Source organism: Micropterus salmoides, unplaced genomic scaffold, assembly GCF_014851395.1.
Source record: "Micropterus salmoides isolate LMB-PRFRI ecotype aquatic unplaced genomic scaffold, ASM1485139v1 Ms_hic_scaffold_14, whole genome shotgun sequence".
In the NCBI taxonomy this organism is placed as follows: Eukaryota; Metazoa; Chordata; class Actinopteri; order Centrarchiformes; family Centrarchidae; genus Micropterus; species Micropterus salmoides.
The window spans coordinates 8,604,071-8,626,142 of NW_024040485.1; the positions used below are offsets into that span (position 1 = coordinate 8,604,071).

The 22,072-nt window shown below is 42.1% G+C and overlaps 1 protein-coding gene and 1 long non-coding RNA gene across 6 annotated transcripts in view; one reads left to right on the forward strand and one right to left on the reverse strand.

The window, feature by feature from the left end:
• Positions 1-81: 81 nt before the first annotated feature.
• LOC119902851 (voltage-dependent T-type calcium channel subunit alpha-1I-like) overlaps positions 82-22,072 on the reverse strand; it is a 62,343-nt gene continuing 40,352 nt past the window's right edge. The window contains exons 1-11 of one of the 5 annotated variants that reach the window (XM_038719220.1): positions 8,489-8,837; positions 5,912-6,001; positions 5,604-5,781; positions 5,006-5,118; positions 4,759-4,868; positions 4,531-4,664; positions 4,382-4,440; positions 3,792-3,870; positions 1,459-1,580; positions 853-1,011; positions 82-662 (exon numbers count right to left, since the gene is read on the reverse strand). In XM_038719220.1, the coding sequence (XP_038575148.1) occupies positions 597-662; positions 853-1,011; positions 1,459-1,580; positions 3,792-3,870; positions 4,382-4,440; positions 4,531-4,664; positions 4,759-4,868; positions 5,006-5,118; positions 5,604-5,781; positions 5,912-5,995 (1,104 nt within the window). In that variant the 5' untranslated portion in view covers positions 5,996-6,001; positions 8,489-8,837 and the 3' untranslated portion in view covers positions 82-596. Of the gene's footprint in view, positions 663-852; positions 1,012-1,458; positions 1,581-3,791; positions 3,871-4,381; positions 4,441-4,530; positions 4,665-4,758; positions 4,869-5,005; positions 5,119-5,603; positions 5,782-5,894; positions 6,002-8,488; positions 8,838-9,094; positions 9,225-22,072 lie in introns of those variants that run through there. The other 4 variants (XM_038719219.1, XM_038719221.1, XM_038719218.1 and 1 more) reach the window with 4 other exon arrangements.
• Positions 582-1,137, forward strand: LOC119902866. Its single transcript, XR_005444374.1, has 2 exons — positions 582-690; positions 802-1,137. It is a non-coding gene; the product is annotated as an uncharacterized LOC119902866 (long non-coding RNA).

The window sequence follows — 22,072 nt, forward strand, 5'->3', positions numbered from 1 at the left end:
GTGTTTGAAAACTCCTGGTGTAACCAGTTTACATCACTTCTTCAAACAACAAAATAGTGGATAAAAATGTTAAAACAGTTGTTGGGGTGTAAAGTTGGATACATTTATTCAAAAAATAATTTCAGAAATTTATACAAAGGAAACAACATCTATACAAAGTTTATTGAACGTAAACATGAAAATAAAGCAATAAAAGCAACTGCCATCTAAACAACGTGTGGCAAAAAATGAAAAATATAAACAGTTTATTTACACAGATAATATCTACTTAAAATAACAAACTATTGATGAAAACATTCTGCAATTTAAAAAACACTAATAAAATACTATCATTAAAGCAATTGCCATCTAAACAAACGTGTGGCAATAAATAAAATATAAACAGTTTATTTACACAGATAATATCTACTTAAAATAACAAACTATTGATGAAAACATTCTGCAATTTAAAAAACACTAATAAAATACTATAATTAAAGCAATTGCCATCTAAACAAACGTGTGACATTAAATCTAATATAAACAGTTTATTTAAACAGATAATATCTCTACTTAAAATAACTATTAAATAACTATTGATAAAAACATTCTGCAATTTATTCTGCGTTGACGTGGCTGGAGCTTGGTCTTTCGCTCTCCCCTGGAGACAGCCGGCCTTCCTCCTTTGGGAGAAGACAGCAGAGTCAGTAGGTTTGTTGTGAGATATACAAATATTCTTCTTCCATTGGTTCGACAATGTCAAAGTTAGAAATCAGAGCTTTGTTTATTATTATTTTGTTCTTGTCATGTTTCCTCCCACAGCACAGTCCTTCTGTTCTAACCAAAGAACGGATGTATGTACTGCAACTGTACCTCTTTGGTGTCCTCCAGCGCTTGCATGATCGATGCGACCACCAGGTTCACCAGCACAAACTGAGCCATAACCACGAAACTGATGAGGTACAACGGAGAGACCCAGGAAAGGTATCTCATACAGCCGTGCTCATCAGGATGACATTCTCTTAGTGTGTCCTTGAGAGACACAGAGCAAGATTCAGAAAGGAAGAGGGACTGGCACACAGACTGGAGACAACATTACAAAATCATTCTTACTTCAAAACCACAGAAATTATAATAAACTGACAATTGGAAACTAAACGGTAGAGCAAAAGTTAGGATACAACATCATTGTAATGCTTTGTTTTATGGGTCTGTAATTTACTAACGATTCCCCAAATGATTCCCTGAGAAGTTTCATTGAAAGAACTGCTCCATTTTAATCAAATGTAATTATTCATATATGTACTTCATATATGTTGAATTGTATGCTCCCTGTAGACAAATTGTTTAGCTGACTTGTTGTCCACTGACTAAACACTCCCGAAATTAATTAATTGGAAGTTGCCAGGGGGGGCAGTGGTTGGGGGATCCTATGCTGTATGTATAGAACTTGTGTGTCATGAGGGAGTGAGTACATACTTTCATAATCACGTTCCAGTTGTCTCCGGTGCATATGGCGTACAGTGTGATCAGGGCCACCCCAAAATGTCTGAAGTTGGCTTCATCATGTAAACCCAGGCACGGGTGGTCATCACTGCATTCTGATAAACACAGAGGCACACAGCACAGACATACAGATATTGACTTCAGTGCACAGTGGACATGTTGGCTTCAACCAATTAAAATCCTTCAGATATGTGTTTGAGTCACTTTCTTATTTTAACATACTGATAGTGTGGCATAAGAGTAGGCCTGTAATATTTATCCAGATTCCTTTGTAATTTTAGGATTAGTTAATGGCTAAATGATGCTCTGGGGGGGGTATTTACTAACAGTTTTTCGCATCAATAAATTCTCTTCTCAAACCTCCCACACATGCACATGCTGACACCAGTACAGACCAGTGCAATAGGTTCATGGACTTTTTCACCAACAGGGTGGCTTCCATCCGGTCCAACCTCTCTGCCACAGTTTCACCTTCCTCCAAAAATCAGTCTCACAAACCCATTCAACACATTTTCTGTCTTTTCACGCATTTCTCAGACAGAGGTGGAGAGGATCACAAAATGCATCACAGCAATCCTCAACCAGTCACTCAAATCCGGTCAGGTTCCTCCAGCTCTCAAAACTGCAGTTATCCGCCCCCATCTTCAAATACCGTCACTTGACCCCGAAATCCTGGCTCATTACAGACCCATTTCAAACCTGCCGTTTTTGTCTAAAGTCTTGGAAAAAGTTGTTCCAGCCCAACTCCACAATCACCTTCACATCCATAACATATACGAAAAATTTCAGTCTGGTTTTCGAGCAGCACACAGCACGGAGACAGCCCTGGTCCGCGTCATGAATGACCTACTTATGACTGCAGACTGGGCTCACCATCTCTCCTCCTTCTGCTGGACCTGTCGGCCGCCTTTGACACCGTGGATCACAACATCTTGCTCCACCGTCTCCAGTCTGTGGTAGGACTCTCTGGGACCACACTAAGCTGGTTCCAGTCTTACCTCACAGGTAAGGACGGAGTATGTGGCTCTAGGACAGTCCCAATCATCACCCCACACAGTCAGCTGTGGAGCGCCAAGTGTGCGTCCTCGGTCTGACCCTTTTCACCATCTACTTACTACCCTTTGGTCACATCATCCATAAACACAAAGTTTCATTCCACTGTTACGCAGACGATACACAATTATACATAAAAATGTATACTCCACACTCCCCTCAGCTCTGCCATCTGCACTTCAGGTTTGCCTGGAGGAGATAAGGGCATGGATGTCTGACAACTTTCTTGAATTAAATAGCAGCAAAACCGAAGTCATCCTGATCGGTACCCCACACCAAACCCAGTCCTCCTCCCTCAGCAGAATACCCATTTTTGGTCATCACATTGCCCCGTCTACCTCTGTTACAAACCTCGGAGTCAGACTTGACTCAAATCTCACATTTGACACCCACATCCGCCACCTTTGTAAGATCTCCTTCCTCCACCTCAAAAACATTGCCAAACTCTGCCCCTCCCTCTCCCAACCGGATGCTTAGAAGTTGATCCATGCCTTTATCTCCTCCGGGTTGGACTACTGTAATGCCCTCCTCGTCGGGATCCCTAGCAGGAGCCTGCAAAAGCTCCAGCATATTCAGAACTGCGCTGCCCGAGTCCTGACAAGGAGGTGCAAAAAACTGCCCATTCAACACAGAATCTAGTACAAAATCTGTCTCCTCACCCATCAGTGCATACATGGAACTGCCCCCTGCCTTCCTCAGTGAACTCCTCACCCCACACACCTCCTCACGAAACCTCCGCTCCTCCACCTCCGCTCCTCCACCTCTACCTACTGCCTGCACCAACCAAGGACTAAACTCTCCACACAGACAGGGCCTTCCAGGCAGTCGCCCCACGGCTCTGGAATGCCCTCACAGAGACCCTAAGGGCCCCGCAAACTGTGGAGGTTTTTAAGAAGGTCCTAAAGACATTCCTATTTCAAAAGGCCTTTCAACACTCATGATTTTAATTTTATTTTTGTGGTGTTTTATTTCTATTTGTTGATTTTGTTATATTTTGGGAACTGTTTTTAACCCCCTGCTTCTGTAGCACTTTGAGATTTCGTTGAAATGTAAAGTGCATTATAAATAAAATTTATTATTATTATTACAAGGCTGCCTCCTGAGGCTGACTCTCCTTGAGGATTAGCTAAAGGGTTTCTGGATTTCCTTGTCAACAATGTGGATACTGGGCAAATCTGGGATCAGCTCTGTAACCATGATCCTTTGCAGTAACCCCGTGTGAAGGTGTGTGTTCTGCTAGTAGTGTAACTTACGTAGCTTGCCATAGAGCTCCACTCCCACCGCAGCGTATATATAAAATGACAACATGAAGATCACACAAATATTCCCAACCTGGAATCAAAATCAGTGTTAGATCTGCTGCACAACAAACGCTAACATGTAGATACTCTCAATTCTCAACCACGGGCCGGGGCCATTTTGTACCTCAACTAAAAGGAACTACTTTATTTGAGACAGGCTATGATTACACACTTCCTCCATCTTTTGAGCTTAAAAGGATTGTATCCCTTTAATTGATCAGTGATCACTTAATCCGGCTGTACAGCCAACTTGAGTTTTATGACGGCCAAAAATTAGGCCCTATCTGATGTGATTAGTTTTTATTAACATGCAAATTTAAAAATAAAACTGACTGGCGAGCACAGCACTGTCGCTGGGTTCCTAGTGTGTAAACAGCACACAAACAGAGATACCCCAGGGACAGATTCTTCATACTGTAATGTGGGTAAAAATCAAGCACCAAATGCAGCAAGAGCAAGGTTATCCCTGTGCAAAACCAAATAATTTATATTGATTTATTTAGACAAAAAAACTAAATAAATCCCTCATTGTCTGTGTTTACCTGTGAAAGAGTCTTTATGATGGTTTTTAGCAGAATTCGTATCTTTCTGACCTTCAGGACTGAAGAGAGACACAAGAGTTGTCACAGATAACTTATATTTGTCACCCAAAGATACGTTTAGTATTACGCTTTCAGTGTGTGTATAGTACCTGGTACTACTCTGAGTATTCTGCATACTCCCAGGATGCTGGGATTAATGGGAACTATGTCTGCCATATTTATCTGGTGCAAAACAATGCTGACGATGGAAACCATGAGTACAGCAACGTCCAGTAGATTCCAACTAAACACACACAAAAGTCATTGAACACTTTTCAGGCGCTTACACACAAATGCAAATAAGAGAAGCTAATTTCTTGCTCATTGTACGGTGTCACCTCATTTTTATGAACTCCCTTATGCCCAACTGCACAAGGTTCTTCATGACTTCAATAAACATGATGAAGGTGACCAAACAGAAGTAATACTCTGTAATCCTCCCTATATACTGAGCAGACACACAAAAGGTTTATTCTATTGCCTCAGAATCAATGCAAATGCAAATACATTTTTTGAGAGTGATTGTGTGTGTGTGTGTGTGTGTGTGTGTGTGTGTGTGTGTGTGTGTGTGTGTGTGCGCATTACCGGAGGTTGATTGTAATGTTGGAGACCCATCATCACAACATTGCTGATAATAACGACAGACATGAAGTGGTCCGAGTTGCTGCTGCTACCCGGAGAATCTGTAGCTGCAGGATCTGGAACACACACACACACAAAGATGCATTCAGATGTACACACAGAAAAAGGAACATATAACAAACACTAAAAACATTTAGAGCTGCTCTAATCAATATTATTATTACATCAACAATTACATCGCATGGCTACAAAAAGATGCAAAAGGAGTCACTCAAAGTGATGAACCCAAAGAGGCTTATCACACCATTCTGCAGGTCATCTCAAGTCTACAAAGCATTTCAACGTTGGTTTTATGGTTCACACTTTACTGTTTTGGTTCACTATCATCATCTCATCAACGTTACATCCAGCTGCAGCAGGCAGCTGTTTTTACCTCTGTTAAACCCACTGGTCGAAACCAGTCCGAATACATGCATCTCCCTGGCCAATATGATCGGCCACTGTTTGCTTGACCTAAACAGTCTTTCTCGTTTGTTTGTTAGACTGTGAAAGGCAATGCTCAGAAAAATAGACCGCCAACAAGCCCCTTCATTCTCCTTACTGTTGCACTGGACTTTTCCTCCCTCTTCAAGTAACTCTCCATCGCTACTTTTTTGATTCTGCTGACACTGGTGGAAGGTCTCCACCATTACACTAATAAACATGTCGAGCAGAAAGAAGCTTATAATCATGAAGGTGATAAAGTAGAACAGCATCCATTCGTTGTGATTCAAAACAGGCTGAGAGGAGAAGAGCAGAGAGGAGACATCAAGGGCGCATTTATTGCACTGCTGTCAATAGAAGGCAAAACAACTTGTGTATAAATAACAGTGTAAACACATCAATAATTTACTTTACTAGCAGAAATACCTGTTGGTCCACTCCCACAGCATCCAGCCCATCATACATGATGTTCATCCAGCCATCTTTAGAGAACATTACAAACAAGCTCATCAGAGCCTGAATGGGAAACAGAGAAATAAGTGGTAAGTCAACACTTTGTTCCCCAGGTCCTACCATTTCTTTCACCAGTACGCACCTTCATTACTGTAGTGGATCAGCCAGTGTGTTTTTTTATTTTATGCGATTATGAGATTCCAAAAAATCTCCTTTGTCTCTCCCTGATGAAGGGGGGGGGGGGGGGGGGGGGGCACTAGAGACAGGCTGACCAAAACCTAAAGTGAAAGGTCCTCCTCCCCTGGAGTTGACCTTTCAATTGTTCTCTCATGGAACCAGTGTCCCCCAAGAGGACAAACTTAGTATTACATGCCATCATTCTGAAATGCCGCTTCTGCTGTTTAATGTATTACTCTGTAGTTCAATGTTCATAATCTGATGCCATGTTCGTGTTTAACAGCCAATATTATCCAGGAAATATTGAGTTAAGTCTCATTCATTCTGAAATCGTGAAAATGTGTTTAACTGGTAACCATTCTAATATTACAACGATTAAGTAACTTTCCTTTCTTTTTATCAAATGCTTAAAACTAAGAACGGTATAACTGTTTGACATTAAAGGTTTGATTGTGGGAAGATATTTGATTAAAATACGCGCATATAGCCTTTAGGACCATATTAAAAGGAGACCGGAAGCCAAGCCCCCTGGGGACACGCCCCAAGCGGCCAGACAGACAAAACAGCACTAGCTCTCTTCTCTTGTACTTCGGCTCTTCAGCAGATTTTTAAAGCTCTCTTTGTCTTCCAGCAAACGTTTGTTGAATTTATCTTTTTCTTTTGTTTGTAAGGCCAGCCACGTGGTTAGTTACGGGAGCAGTAATAAAGGACAATCAAACCGACAACCCGAGCCAAGGTTAGCATCCTATCCCTGTAAGTTTTCTTCAATAAGCCGACCGAGGCGGACCCCCTGGACAACCTGCTAGTAAAAAGCTGTTCCTGGCGTACCAAGACGCCAAGGCCCAAGCGCTGACTAGTCGTGGGGCCGCCGAACACCAACCGACTGGAGAAACAACAAGCAGTAAGGCTAAAACCAAGGTATGATGTCCAATAGTCTGTTATTACATTAGCTTATTACATATGTTGCCGAGGACTGAGGTCCACTGCTTTTAAGGGTTGGTAGGTGTTGCTGGACCGTTTGTGAACAAGTAACAAATATAGAGCAGGAAAACATGGAACAGCTGTCATGCGCAGAACTGCTAAGTAGCACATCTCGATAGCATAAATCGACAGAACACCAGCCAGCTCCGCCAATTTTAAGCTTCATACATATTACTGGACGAAGCCACCCCGTTGATTTGAATGGAGAGCAGTGAAGCCAGTTTTGGACCAATAAAATACTACTACAGGGCCACTTCCTGTTAGCACCAGCGTCTACTGCGCATGATCGCGCAGCATAACCGCGGTTTAATGACGTAGAACTGCAGAAACACCGTAATTCTGGTAGCTGTAGAAATTCGCCAACAAAACGTTTCATGGCTCAGTGTGTTTGACTCGGATCATCACTGTTTAATCAGCCCACCTACAAGGTTCACCTGTCAAACACCAAAGCAGATGATTGCTCTGATAGTTTTTTTTTTTGATTGCCGAGAGTTTATAATCTAAGCAATACGGTTACACCTCTCACAGGGTTTTGACATCATTTTTGGGCCTACATGCATCCCTCCATGCAGGCTTTGATCGGCTTCACTGTCCCTTCTCTGGCTTACCCCCTTGCTTCAAAACGGCTCTGCAGAAACCAACGGGTGACGTCATGAACGCTACGTCCATTTTCATATACAGTCTATGCCACAAATCACGTGAGGCGCAAGCTTGCAACCGTGTGGGCGTATCTCTGCAAAGTGTGTGTTGTAAACTCAGCTCTGAAAAAAGTCTGCAATAGGAGTGCAAATGTAATAAAGTTTTGCCCTTTTGAATCTCAATTTTCAGATCATCATTTACAAGGTTTCAAACCTGGAAAACAAACTAATGCACTGGGAGAACAAAATTGTTTGTGCAACATCGTAAAAAAATGTTCTGAAGAAGGAAAACTCAAAAACAACAATGTTTGCAGGCTTGCAAATCTTAGTTTTCGATCTTACAAAACTATGTTTCTTTCTTATAATCTTACAAAACTATGTTTTGTAAGATTTTGAGTTTTCAAAATTTTGAATCATGGCGGGATATTAATCCCATACAGACACAGACTGCACAAGATTAAAAGAGTCAATGAGGTGTAAAAAGTCTTTTGCCAGTGGGTTTTCAGGACAACACACATGAACATTAAAATCCCCAACAATGAGGACACGATCGTATTTACAGACAAGTCATTTACAAAGTCCTTATTGTATTTGGGAGGCCGGTAGACCACTGCACACAACACTGTGTGATATAAGCTCAGCTCAAAGCTGGTGACCGAGGATGATGGCGACAATTACATTTCTAGACATTCTTATAACAGAGCAGGGGCCGCATGGCTGGAACACCTCATCTAGGCCGACAGCAGGTACCTACCAGGCGTCGACAGGGTCCAGCAATCGCAGAGGAATGAGGAGCCGAGGCACCGCTTGGTACTCAGCCCAGGAAGAAGACGCTAAACAGGCTTTCAACCTCACCAGCTGACCGCTGCGTTTTCCCCGGCGGCGGTAGCGCTTAGGCCTACGCCGGAGATGTGAAGCCTCAGAGCGGCAAAGGCAAGCAGGTATTCCCGATAGGAGCGGGGGCAAAGTTTTATATCCGCCATGATCAAACCTTACTAGATCTTTGGCAGAGAAACGAAGATCCAGTAGTGTTTGGCGATCTTACACCAATATTGAATCAACGTTTTGAACAGCAATTCATAGTTTTCAGTCACGTGACATGCACAGTGACCTGGAGGGCAAAACAACGGACCAACATAGCGGCTCACACCGCGACTCCCCCGTAGAGACGCAGCAGTCAAATTTTATTTGGATCACCTTTCAACTCAACAAAAAGAAAGATATAAACACAAACTGCAAGTGTTTTTCATATCTGATCCATACAACGTTACAGCATCCGCTGCCGTATTTCTACTGCCAGGTTCCGGCCACCGCTCGGACTGCGGAAATGTTTACTTTTACCTTCTGGGGAATCCCTCACCTAACATAGCTCAGGCTTGTCTTCTCGATTAGTAAAAGCACAAACAAGCATCCAGCATTTTGGCAACGCAAAAAGTAAAGCTGATGATACACAGCAACGGAAATTCTTTTTGCCATTCAAGGGAGCGTTTTCATTGGAGTGTGATGTCACGTGAAAACTATGAATCGACACGAACAGCACGAACACACACAGCACTGACAGAGAGAAATCTCATCTCATCGTCATATATAAACGTAATAATTAAAGATTGATTAGAGCCTACATAAACGTAATAATGTTTCTGGTCAATTTCAAACCAATACTAAATGTGACGTCACGATAATAAGGTTCTTTGACGTCCTACATTGATGTATTATTTTTTAAATCAGGTGTGACGTTGTGCTTTGATCTTTGAAGATAAAGGCAAAATGTTACACTGCATTCAAAATGTGACATCACCTGGCAGAAATGACCTACCCAGCTTCTGACTTTATATATATACATTAAGTCAGAAGCCCACGGTGATATCTTCACAAATCTTTTTCTCAAAGCAGGTTTTTTTTTGGCACAAGTTACAACAAAAAAAAAAGAAGAAAAAAGTTCAATAGGATACTGAATGAGAGCTGGTGGAAACATTTAACTTGTAGAAATGGGATCAGCATTACCTAAACTAAAGTTGTGTAGTTCTATCGTAAAAAATAACTGTGTGTTGGATGAATCAAGATCAACACTGTATCTTGTAAGAGCGGCCCTACATAATGGACGTACAGGGAAAGTGTTCCAGTGCAAACTATTTCAATGGGCCAGGAAGGACGTGGCTGTGAAGATTATGCATAATAAATTCCCCTGGTCTGGTGAAAAGGAGTTGACCGCACTTAAAAAACTCAGTAAGCTTGACCCAGACAAGAACAGCTTGGTCAGGTTTAATAGGCATTTTAAAGACTTTCAACACGTTTATCAGGAATATGAACTGCTCGACAAAAGTCTGTACGACTTCATGAAACTACAGCACTTCAAGCCACTGTGTTTATCTGGGATCAGAGTAATCACACAACAGCTCCTGGTGGCTCTGAATGCTCTCAAGAGCATCGGTCTGGCTCATACAGACATCAGCCCAGAAAAGGTAATGCTTGTGAATCAGTTGCAGTCATTCAAGGTGAAACTGATTGGTTTTGGTGCAGCAGGACCAGTTTCCACATTCAGGTATGGCACCACCGACCAGTGCGTTGCTTACAGGGCCCCAGAGGACTTGTTGGGCCTCCCAATGAACGAGGCCAGCGATATGTGGGCACTAGGTTGCACTTTGACCTTCCTGTACCTGGGACAGCACCTTTATCCGACAGAGTCTGAATATGAGGTCATGAGAGCCATCGTGCAGATGCAGGGTCTGCCTGATGAACACATGCTGAAAGACGGAGGAAGGACCAGCACATTTTTCACCTGTGAAAACTATTTATGGAGGCTGAATGATAAATATGAAAACTACCACAGAACAGGCCACCAGTTTACCAGTCTGGATGACATGGTGAAGACCCACTCAGAAGTGAAGAATGGTGCTGAATATGAAGACACACAGGCCTTTTTAAACCTCATCAAACAGATGCTGCAAGTGAATCCTGAAAAAAGAATCACCCCCAGCGAAGCTTTAGAGCACAGTTTTGTCACAATGAAACACTTTCACACTAACGAAGACCCTTATGTGAGATCTGGCAGTTTGGCCATGGAGCATTCATTGGATAAACGCAAACCCTTTGAAATATTCGCTAGAGAAATGAATCATCTCGTTAAAGAAAATTACATTCTTGATAAATCAAGACTGTATCTTGTAAGGGCGCACCTGGCGAAAGGAGTTACTAGGCGTGTGGTCCGGTGCAAACTATTTCAGGATGGCAGGGACGTGGCTGTGAAGGTTTTGCCTTATACCTTCCCCATGCCTGATAAAAGGGAGTTGGCCGCGCTTCAAGAACTCCGTAAGCTTGACCCAGACAAGAACAACTTGATCAGGTTCAATTGGCGTTTTACACACAGGGCCCACATTTGTCTGGAATATGAACTGCTCGACATAAATCTGTATTCCTTCATGAAAAGGAGGCACTTCAAGCCACTGTGTTTATCTGAGATCAGAGTAATCACACAACAGCTCCTGGTGGCTCTGAATGCTCTCAAGAGCATCGGTCTGGCTCATACAGACATCAAGCCACATAAGGTAATGCTTGTGAATCAGTTGCAGTCATTCAAGGTGAAACTGATTGGTTTTGGTGCAGCAGGACCAGTTTCCACATTGAGGTATGGCACCACCGATCAATGGCTTATTTACAGGGCCCCAGAGGACTTGTTGGGCCTCCCAATGAACGAGGCCATCGATATGTGGGCACTAGGTTGCACTTTGGCCTTCCTGTACCTGGGAAAGCACCTTTATCCAATATTGTCTGAATGTGAGTATGACCTCATGAGCGATATCGTGCAGATGCAGGGTCTGCCTGATGATCACATGCTGAGAAATGGACGAAAGACCAACCTATTTTTCCACTTTAAAAACTATAGATGGAAGCTGAATAGTAACAATGCATACTACAACAAGACAGGCCAGTGGTTCTTCCCCTATTACAACAGGTTTACCAGTCTGGATGACATGGTGAAGACCCGATCAAAAGTGAAGAATCGTGCTGAATATAAAGACACACGGGCCTTTTTAAGCCTCATCAAAAAGATTCTGCAAGTGAATCCTGAAAAAAGAATCACCCCCAGCGAAGCTTTAGAGCACAGTTTTGTCACAATGAAACACTTTCACACTAACGAAGACCCTTATGTGAGATCTGCCTGTTTGGCCATGGAAGCCTGCCAACTGGAGCATTCATTGGTTAAACGCAAACCCTTTAAAACATCCAGAAATGGTTCGTCCATTACTAAATTGGATGATACACTTTCAGCTGATGATAGAATTGAAGAAAATGAACCACCGGCCACAGCTGACATTGTCACTGCTGGAACTAAAAACACTGGACTACCAGACAAAGTAGCCAGTTCTGGCTTTAATGACCCCAACAATGCTGGGACAGATGAGAAAGCATCAGGCACAGATAAGGCTGCTTCAGCTGCTCCTGTTAGTCATAATTCACATGAGGGCAACACTAACAATGATAAAGGAAACACACACTTTGTTGAAGTCAAATGCCGGAAGAAGTGGCTGAAGAAGATCAAGAGATTCTTCTCCAGGATGATCAAGCCATAAGTTGCTGCAAAGATTTTACTACACAGCACATTTTTCCTTTCTAAGTTGCACCTATTTATTCAAAAATTATATATTTTTCATGTTTAGTGCAACTGTAATATTGTAAATATTCATATTTTCATGCTGCTCTACCAGACAACCCCAACAGCTTTTACGCCTTATTTGACCAGCACAACACAGATACTCCCCAAAAGGCCCCCTGTGATCCAGAAGAGAATGCACTCCAGTTGACGCACACACAGGTCCTCCGGGCTCTGAGGCAGGTGAACCTCCGCAAGGCAGTAGGACCTGACCGTGCGGCACGAGAGTCCTGAAGGCCTGCGCAGAACAACTAGCAGAGGTGTATACAGACATCTTTAACTCCTCTCTCTCACAGGAAACAGTTCCACGCACCTTTAAGTCCTCTGTTATTGTGCCGGTCCCCAAAAAAACAAACACAACGAATGACTTCAGACCCGTGGCACTCGCACCAGTTGACATGAAGTGTCTGAAAAACTGGTACTAAAACATATAAACTCTGTGGTTCCAGACACAGTGGATCCCCTTCAGTTTGCCTACCGCTCAATCAGATCAGTGGATGATGCGGTGGCACTTCACTCCACCCTGCAACACCTGGACTCTAACAACACATATGTACGGATACTGTTGCTTGATTACAGCTCCGCCTTCAAATCAGACCGCCTAAGCTGACTGCCAAGCTGGCAGGGAGTACCAACACCCACCCATACCTGGATCCTGGACTTCCTTACAGACAGAAAGAAGGTCTCTGCTGAGCTCACAGTCGGCACAGGAACCCCACAGGGCTGTTGTCTCAGCCCTAAACTCACTGTACACATTTGACTGCGCCTCCACACAGGACAGTAACATCATCATTAAGTACGCGGATGACACCACCATCCTTGGCCTGATCAAAGGAAGGAATGAGTCATCATACAGGGACCTGGTCCACAAGATCACTGTCTATGTTGAGGACAATGATCTTGTCCTCAACATAGATAAAACAAAAGAAGTCATTCTGGATTTCAGGAAAAGAGCCCCCCCTCTGCAGCCTGTCATCATTATGGGGACAGAGGTTGAACAGACTGACAGGTTCCTGGGCTTTCACATCACAGAGAGCCTTAGCTGGGCTAAAAACACTACAGCTACAGTGAAAAAAGCTCAACAGAGGCTGTACTTCATCAGGCTGCTTAAGCGGGCCGGCGTCAGACGCCAGCCCTTCACCCAAGTCTACACTGTTAGAAATAATGTGCTAAATTTGTACCTTTTAGGGGTCCAACAGCTTGTCACTGGGGCAGTACCCTCAAAGGTACAACCATTGTACCCCTTAACATGTGTACGTATTGGTACCGTTACAGTTTGTACCTTATGTGGGCAAATATGTACCCCTGGAGACAAATATGGACCTAAATGTTATGGTACCTAAATGGACTTTTAGAAATGGTACAAATGTGGCCTTTTGAGGGTACTGCCCCACTGATAAGCCCTTTCTACCTTATGATGGCAAATTTGTAATCAAAGCATGTGAAACAGTCAGAAATAATGTCTTACCACATTTATTAAACTTGACATTCATTACACAATTTATCAATGACATTTATGTTTTACTTCTAATACTTTCAATTTATATATTTTCAAATCATCACCCTTGACACACGCTGCATGTTTTTACATGCATCTTCACTCCCATGTACATTAGCAAGACATCTCTGTAGCTCTAATGGGAGCGATGAAAACCTGTAACCATCTCAAAGTCATCAAGTATGTTCTCCTAGCACTGGCGCATCTGGTGTCTATCGCTTAAAGTTTTTGCTACATGAATAAAATTTCTGCAGCTACTCGCAACATTCTTCAAATACTGGTGTTTGGCTTCAAAGCGCATACACCACAGTGAATGCAGGGGACCATGCATTGTAATGAGTCTGGGATAGTGAATCATATAATGACCTTTTGGAGTTATGACATTACCAAAAGTATCTTTCATTTTTCCAAGGAATTCACAAACAAGTAAGCTTAATATACTTAGACTTTCCCCTGCAATACCAGAGGTCTATTTTTCGCATCATTTTGACCAATTGAAAGTTGTTGTAGTTCTTCATTTATCTCTTGAATTGTTACGTGCTTTTCTTTGTGAGCTTGGCACACAACTAGTTTAATCGTAAGAGGGATAACTCCTTCCAGTAAGTCATGCATTATATCAGGTGGAAATGTTTTTGTCACATCAAAATACTTCAGTTCATTTAATGGAGAAGAACCATTTACTCCATATGTGCTCAGGGTTTTCAATACATGTCAGATGATACTCATGTGCCTCTGTGCTTCAAGACAAAATCGTCCTTGTAGAATTTCTCTTTCATCTCTGTATATGTTGCCATGCGATAGGTGGCAAACTCTGTGCGAGTTAAATGACATAGTAAAACCAGCCAACATGTGGGCTGAAAGATTATCAGCTGAAAATGTTGCCAGTGCAGCATGAGTAGTCTGCTCAATCCCATCCATGGTATTAGTGATACCATCACTTGCAAGTTTATTAAGATCATCTAACATGGGTTTTAAGATGGTTTGCAAACCACAACTTTTCACAAATGCTTGACGTACTAAAACAGCCAGATGGATATGCTTAAGTTTTGATCGATGTTTGCTTTCAAGGTTGCCAATATTATAATAGAAAGCACAAAGCTTGTGCTTGGTTCGCTTAGAGCCTAAGGGGTTGACAACTTAAAATTCCAAGGCATGTGGATTAACTTTGAAGAAGTTATGTTCCTTGAAGTAAGTACCATCAGAGTAGTCGCTTAAATAATCTGGATCTCTGGCCTTGAATCCGTTGGCCTGAATTCCATCAAGTATGTCCTCATGTGAGCAATAGTTTGTTAAAACCTTAGTGATAGGCACAAAAGGGTATGTACCTATTTTGTGTCCACTTTCTGACCCCAAAACATGATGCACAGGTTCAACCAATTTTAGTGTAGACTCACAATGTTCTTTCAACATGTATGGAGATCTAACAGCTGCTGAAGCTTTTTCAAAAAAAAAAAAATCAATAGACTGTATCACCTCTCTCAGTTCAGGACATTCCAAAATATTGAACCCATTTTTTGAAGATGGTAAGTAATAAAAGCATTGTAATGTTCTTTAAAAAAACAAAATAAAAAGTTTTGGTCATTTACAATTCCCTGTTGGACAGCCTGTGGAATGTGGTTTCTCTCTCTACAGGCTGAAACTACAGAGATTGTCTTTAAAGTGCATCCATACTTGGTGGTATGTCGGCTCTAGGCGGTAGATCATTGTCTGTGCTCTCCGTGTCACTGTCGTTGTTCGTGTCAGTCCATCTCATTTTCATCGCTATCAGGCAGCACATGCTCCCTATGTTTACGGTACACATGACGCCTGAACGATTCATATACTCTAAAAGTTGACTTGCAGTCATGAAGTCCACATGTGATATTAACATTTATATGGTCGTGGCATCTTTAATAGAGAATGTTTATCATTCGAGTCACAGTGACGGGTAGGGACTTTTCACCGACCTCAGTAAATGTTCATAGTACGCTGGAGGAAGGTCAGCGTATTTTTCATGTAGGGTGGGTAAGCCAAGTTGAAAACAAAGTAGGCACAGAAGGCTGCAATTAATCCCTCTTCAACTCCTGCTCCCCTGCACAGATCCACACCATCCACTCTGACAGAAACTGGAACCTTCCAGGAAAATGCCATCTTCCAGTCGTTGTCTACCAGCTGTACAGCTGGGTAGGGACTTTCAGCGTCACACTGTTCAAAGAAAACAAATGTCAGAAGGTGAAGTCAGCCACCTAGACAACAAATCCAGCTTAGTGAGCAAGGTTGCAGACCACTCAGTGTTTAGCAAAAACAGGTTGAAAAGTTAAAAAGGCAATGTTCTAGAGAGAGACACAACCATGTGTTTTACCCCAAACCTCTGTGGACTAAAATTACTGCATAACTGCATACCTGTCCCAATGTGATGAACTGGTCGACCTTCTCTTTAAAGATGTAGGGCAGCAGGATCAGCGCAGCACGGAAGTCAACATCTGTAAGACAATGAAAGAAATCCTTAATTATTTATTTTAACATAAAAAAGACACTTAGTCTTCTCATTTCAATCCCTCAATCAAGGGGAGTTTCCATGTGCTCCCTCTTGTTGTCTTCAACAAAATACCCTTTGTCTCGTTTAGAAAAACCTAATTTTTCAATGTCGTGCTTTGTTATGCAATATATTTAACATTCAAATAGATTTGAGTTTAGAAAAAAATCATTTCTGTACACATTGTTTTCATTTCAGCACGCCATGTCATGTCCTCGTGTAAATCTTCCCAAAATCAAAAGGGAAAAGAAATGGACAGTAAATTATTGCCTCATTTCCTCAGAAGAAATTCCACACACAGAGATAAAAAATGAGAAAGTATCTTCCACCACAGCTATGGGCCTGTAGGTACATTGAACTACAAACAACATCAGCAGTCAACAGGCTGGTCTTCTCTTATAAATTATAACCTGTGTCATCTTGGCTGGGAACACTGGGTGGCAGTAAACACCTAACACGACCTCTGCTACCCAGCTGTCCTGCAGCAGACAGTGGGGGGTGTGGTGGAAATTTGCATCTGTACAGAGGCAGAGACCAGCCAGTCAGCCAGCTTTCAGTCAAGTCATGACTTCAGTTCTACCAAACACAGAGCTATTGTGAGCTGGGTCAGGGGTCGTGTCTTCAGTTCTACCTGTTTCATCACACACACAGGAGATGATTAAAATTAAAGCATAAATCAGTGAGATCCTGGCAGTATTTTACTAGCAATCACTGAGTGGATGAGCATGTGTTTGTCATATTACTGATGTAAGCAGATATGCCTCAAATGACTCATGTTCGTGGCCCCTTCCACAATGTCTATGCCAACGCCGGGGTCTCTGGGATTTTACTGTGAGAAAATGTGGCCATTTGGAGAGGCCCATAGTGAGGTACCCCTTATTTGAGTCAGACACAGAAACGGTTAATGTTAAATCACACACACTTTATTTACACGCATTCATTATACAATAACAACACAAGCTGTACAATATAATACAGTAAGACAGAGTCTGTCAGGGAAACTTGTCAGACATCCAGCCACTTCAGCTCCTCTTCCTCCCCACGAAAAGACCTCCTCTTCACACCGTGGTCGAAGCGGATCTCCTCGTCACTGACAATGTCCTTTGTGGCCTGAAAGAGCAGGACGTGTCTGTCTCCTTCTGGAAGTGTCACTGTGCAGTGGCGTGGCTGCACGTTAAAGTTCTTTTTGGAGTGTCTGATCCATCTCCCTGCGGTTTCCAGAGACGGGTGGCACTCACAGGGGAAGTTCCAGGTTACACACTGACAAACAGGTGGATGAGCACTGAGAGACAAATATAATTATTAATATTTAATTAATAATTGACTGTTTCAGATGATTACATACCGTGTCAGGGAGCTGAGCAGGTTCGCGGTCGCCACAACAGTGTCCAGGGTCTTCATCCGGTAGTGCTGGTTTGCCACAGCAGTCGAATGGGCCATGTAGTGTGCCACAGACGCCTTCTGCTCCTCCGTGAAGTTGGCAGCAGCATCTGTCTCCACGGTCCTACGAATTTCCTGGCTCTTGATGTCCGGCAGTTTGTAGCTGCAATGGGGGAGAAATATCATATGAAGCTCCCAAACTTGAATTATATAATTTTCTTGAGGCTGATCTATATATTAAATGCACAAATCCGTTACGCTAATTCAACAGATATTTTTGGACCTATGGACTGCTGTTAATACTTACTGTGCGTGCAGACGAGTGACGTCATTGCCCGCACTCCTGACCTTTGTGCCCGCTGAGGACAAAAACAGCCTGTCTTCATTATCTTGACCCGGGCGGATCCACATGTAGTATGCGTCCAGCATCTGCAGAGACAAACAAAAAATATCTGTTAATATCTGTTAAAATATAAAATATACAGTTAAAATATAAAATATACATGAAATAAAAAATATACATAAAGTTGCTGTTTAAGAGGGAAGTATTCCACTAGTTCAGTTTCCTTTTAAAGCAAAACCTCTCATACTGTAGTGCTACCAGAACTGGTTTCTCAGCATTCTTAGGACAGAGGCCTGAGGTGTGCTAAAGTGGCTGACCAATTCACACTTCACCCTTGACCTAATTAAGGTCACCAAAAGTTACATGTCACTCCTTTGGAATCTATTTCACACGTTTTAGGGATGAGAAACAAGCCTTAATTTAAACAGATAATAGAAAACTATCTTTGAGTTTGTCACAATTTGCTTATTATCAACATTAGTTTTATCCTGCTTTTATCCATATCATGTCAACTGAATTGTCAATAACAAGCACAGATGTGAACAGACACAACACAAATAGTAAAAATCCACTAGAGAAAAGAAATTTGAACTTACTTGTCGGCTTCTGCTGCCATTTTCCAAAAAAAAAGAAGTCCTTGGAAAGGGACTTGGGATGAAAGTATAGAAAATTCTGCCAAAGACAAGGAGCACAAAAACAGGAGTGTAGCTCAAGTTGAAAGTGTCCTTGCAAAGGGCAAAAGGTGGTCTCTGCAGTCAGAATCGAAAACAAAGTGAATGAATGGTTCCTTACCTGCAGTATTTATTATCTGTGTGATGTCATGGTCAAGCAGACCAATCAGGTTGCTTACTATTGTTTAGCGGGGGGGGGCGGGGGGGGGGGGGGGGGGTGACTTTGTAAGCAAGACACTCAGTTAGACAAGACAGATTCTGCAGACAAGACAGAGCTCCAAACATCTGCAGAGGGAAGACATGGAGTGTGCTGGAAGACAGAAGAAAGCAGGCCACAGACCATCAGCCTGCAAAGGAAGAAAGCATCTGCAGAGGGAGGAAAGAAAACAGCAATTTGAATTGCTAACACTAAAGAGCTTCTATTCCACCTCATTAAAAACCTACACACTAACTTTTTCATGTAGTCTCTTTCTTAACATTTTATCACATGTGATGATTAAAAACTTTAAAACTGAGACATGTGTGCCATACTGATGAGTGTGTCCAAAACACACCTCCATTGTTCTGAGATCACTGATCAGAGTATAATAGACGCACATGTCAAACTATGAGTGGTTGCTAATAAAGATGTATTCATACATCAAACCTATTTACATGTCACTAAGGAGTGTTAACTGTACAGGTTGTTTACAGACAGAAACAAATTGTTTGTATGTATGCTGGATGCTCCCTGACTGGACAGCAGAATGCAGTTAGCTGCAAACAACTTATTTCTGATGAAAGTTAAATTAAACAACCACATTCCAGGTAAACTTGCACCTGTGCACAGGTAGCTCTGCAGACAGTCATAGCTGTCCTACAGCTGCCTGTGGGGGGAGGGGGGCATTTGCATCTGTCCACAGGCTGAGATTCAGCGAGCTTTCATTTAAGTCATTATTCCTGTTCTAGGAGACCAGGGTAAAATGAGTCTGCTTGTACTGTATCTCTTACATTTTTGGGTGAGTTCAGGGTAACATTCTCCCTCTTCAACAGGATCACATTTACTATACTATCTATAGCCTAGAGTCAGGCCTTTCACTGGAGACCAACATTGTTTATTTTGAAACTTGTGTCTGCCTGGTGTCAGAGGTCAGATCTCTTAAAGTTTTTGGTATGTACTTCTGCCTAGCATTTTCAGATATATGGTTGATGATACACACATTTAAAGCTTTCATCTTCCTCTGTACTGCAAGCCCAGGCCTACAATTCAAACATTTCCCAAAATGTCAGGCTCAGTATTTCAGGCCAACATTGTATGTAATGATCAGAATAATCAGATTTCCCTACACTGAACATGTAATAAAATGTGTTATGTAACTCATCTTTGTCTTTTCTTACATTTGACTTACTTTATTTAAAAACAAATCAGTCATGGTCAGCCCACCCCCCTCTTGGCTGCTGCAGAAAGGTGGGAGGGACTATCAAGTGGACATATAAGGTGAGACCTCAGAGGCACCATGTACTCAGTTCTTCAAGAAAAGGGTTTCCCTCAACACTGAAGATTCCTCCTGCATTTTTCCTTTGTTTGTAAACTAGCTTTTTCATTTGTGAAGAACCAAGCGGTAAGTTCAGATCATTTGTATTTTCTGTCTTTACATTTTAAGAATGCATTCACGTGTACTAACATATGTAAGCTTAAGTAAATAATCTATTTCTTGTTATTTAACAGCCTTACTGCTGTACCCAGTGTGGCCTGTTGGTTGACAATACTATGAGCAAAAATCTAGCAAAACACTCCTTAATGACTAAATTACTACAGTTATTCTTTTCTTAACTTTGAGTTAACTACAAGCTGTATGTGTTTTGTCCCTGACTTAGAAATAATAAGTACATAAAATAATAATTTGACAAGAACATATATTTGATCATGGCCTAAAATCCAAAAACAAAGGCTTTTTCAGAGGCAGCAGTCTGGACTGCATTGTGGCATTGTAATTAGAGTGCCCACTTTGGACCTCATTGTATTAGGATCACACCAGCCCCCTCCCTTTTGAATCTGTTTCACCTTCAAAGTTTTTCTTTATATGACATAAGTAAACATGTCTGTGTTGAGAATGTGATAGGCCAATGTGAGAACTGATTTTTTTGATTATTGTGCCATTTAGGTCAAATCCAATCTTTTTTTCCCATCAACTCTATTCAATTCAATTCAATTTTATTTATGTAGCGCCAAATCAAAAACTTCCTTATCTCAAGTCTTTCTGGATTATTTTGTTTTATGAAACGATTTTAATCAAACTAAACCGTCTACCTTCTCTCTCACAGTGACAAGGATCGCCGCATCGTTTCCTGTCTGCAGTGTTTCAGACCACAGGAGCTGTTGCCTAACCACCTGTTAAGAGTCTGCCTGAAGAACCACACAAATGAGGAGAGGAATGCAGAGGTGGACAGAGCCAAAAAGTCGATGAAGGCCTGGACCCTTCAAGGCAGAACCTGGGACTACAACGTCATGGTCAGGCGGTACCCCGATGAGGCTTCCAGACAGGCTCTTCTGGAAGACCTTCGTGACATGCATTTTTTAATTCTTAATGACCCCATGGACACACCTGCTGAATCCAGTCACAGACCACCAGGCGCTGCAGTTGAAACTTGCAACAAAAAGTGAGTTGTTATTCACTAGTATTACTTTTAATTTAATGCAGAGTCATTAAATTTAAATCTTGGAACGCTGCCAGGCACAGAAACAACCTTATTTGTTTTTTGTTTCATCAAATCATTCGAGACCTGCTCAGCCGACTCTCCAAGACTGCCAGAGAGTCCTCAGAGTGTCACAGATGGACATGCTGGACATCCGCGGGAGGCTCCTGGATCAGCAGCATGTGGAAGAAGACCAAAGGACGCTGTTCCGTTACTTCTGCGAAGCCATCCTGGTCCTGAGATACTTCCAGCGACCAGAAGCAGTGAGGGCATTTACAGTAAGTACTTTGACTTTATACACACTGAGGAAACCCTGTAGTCATGTCATTAATCCCCACTGTGTTCTTTATTTGTTTTCCAGGCTTCAGATTGGGTCAACAAGACACATGTTGAGGGACGAATCCGAATGTGGGTCAGTGAACTGACAGCGTCCACAAAGCAGAGTGCAACATTTTCCCTCGCAGAGGAGGACTCTGCTGTAAGTTCTCTATAAGGCTGAATATGATTGATATAATTCGATTATAAGCACTGTAACAGCTGATCATTTCTTGGAAAATTCTTGTTCTGAGACTGAAAAACTCAACAATGTCTGTTGTTAGGTAAC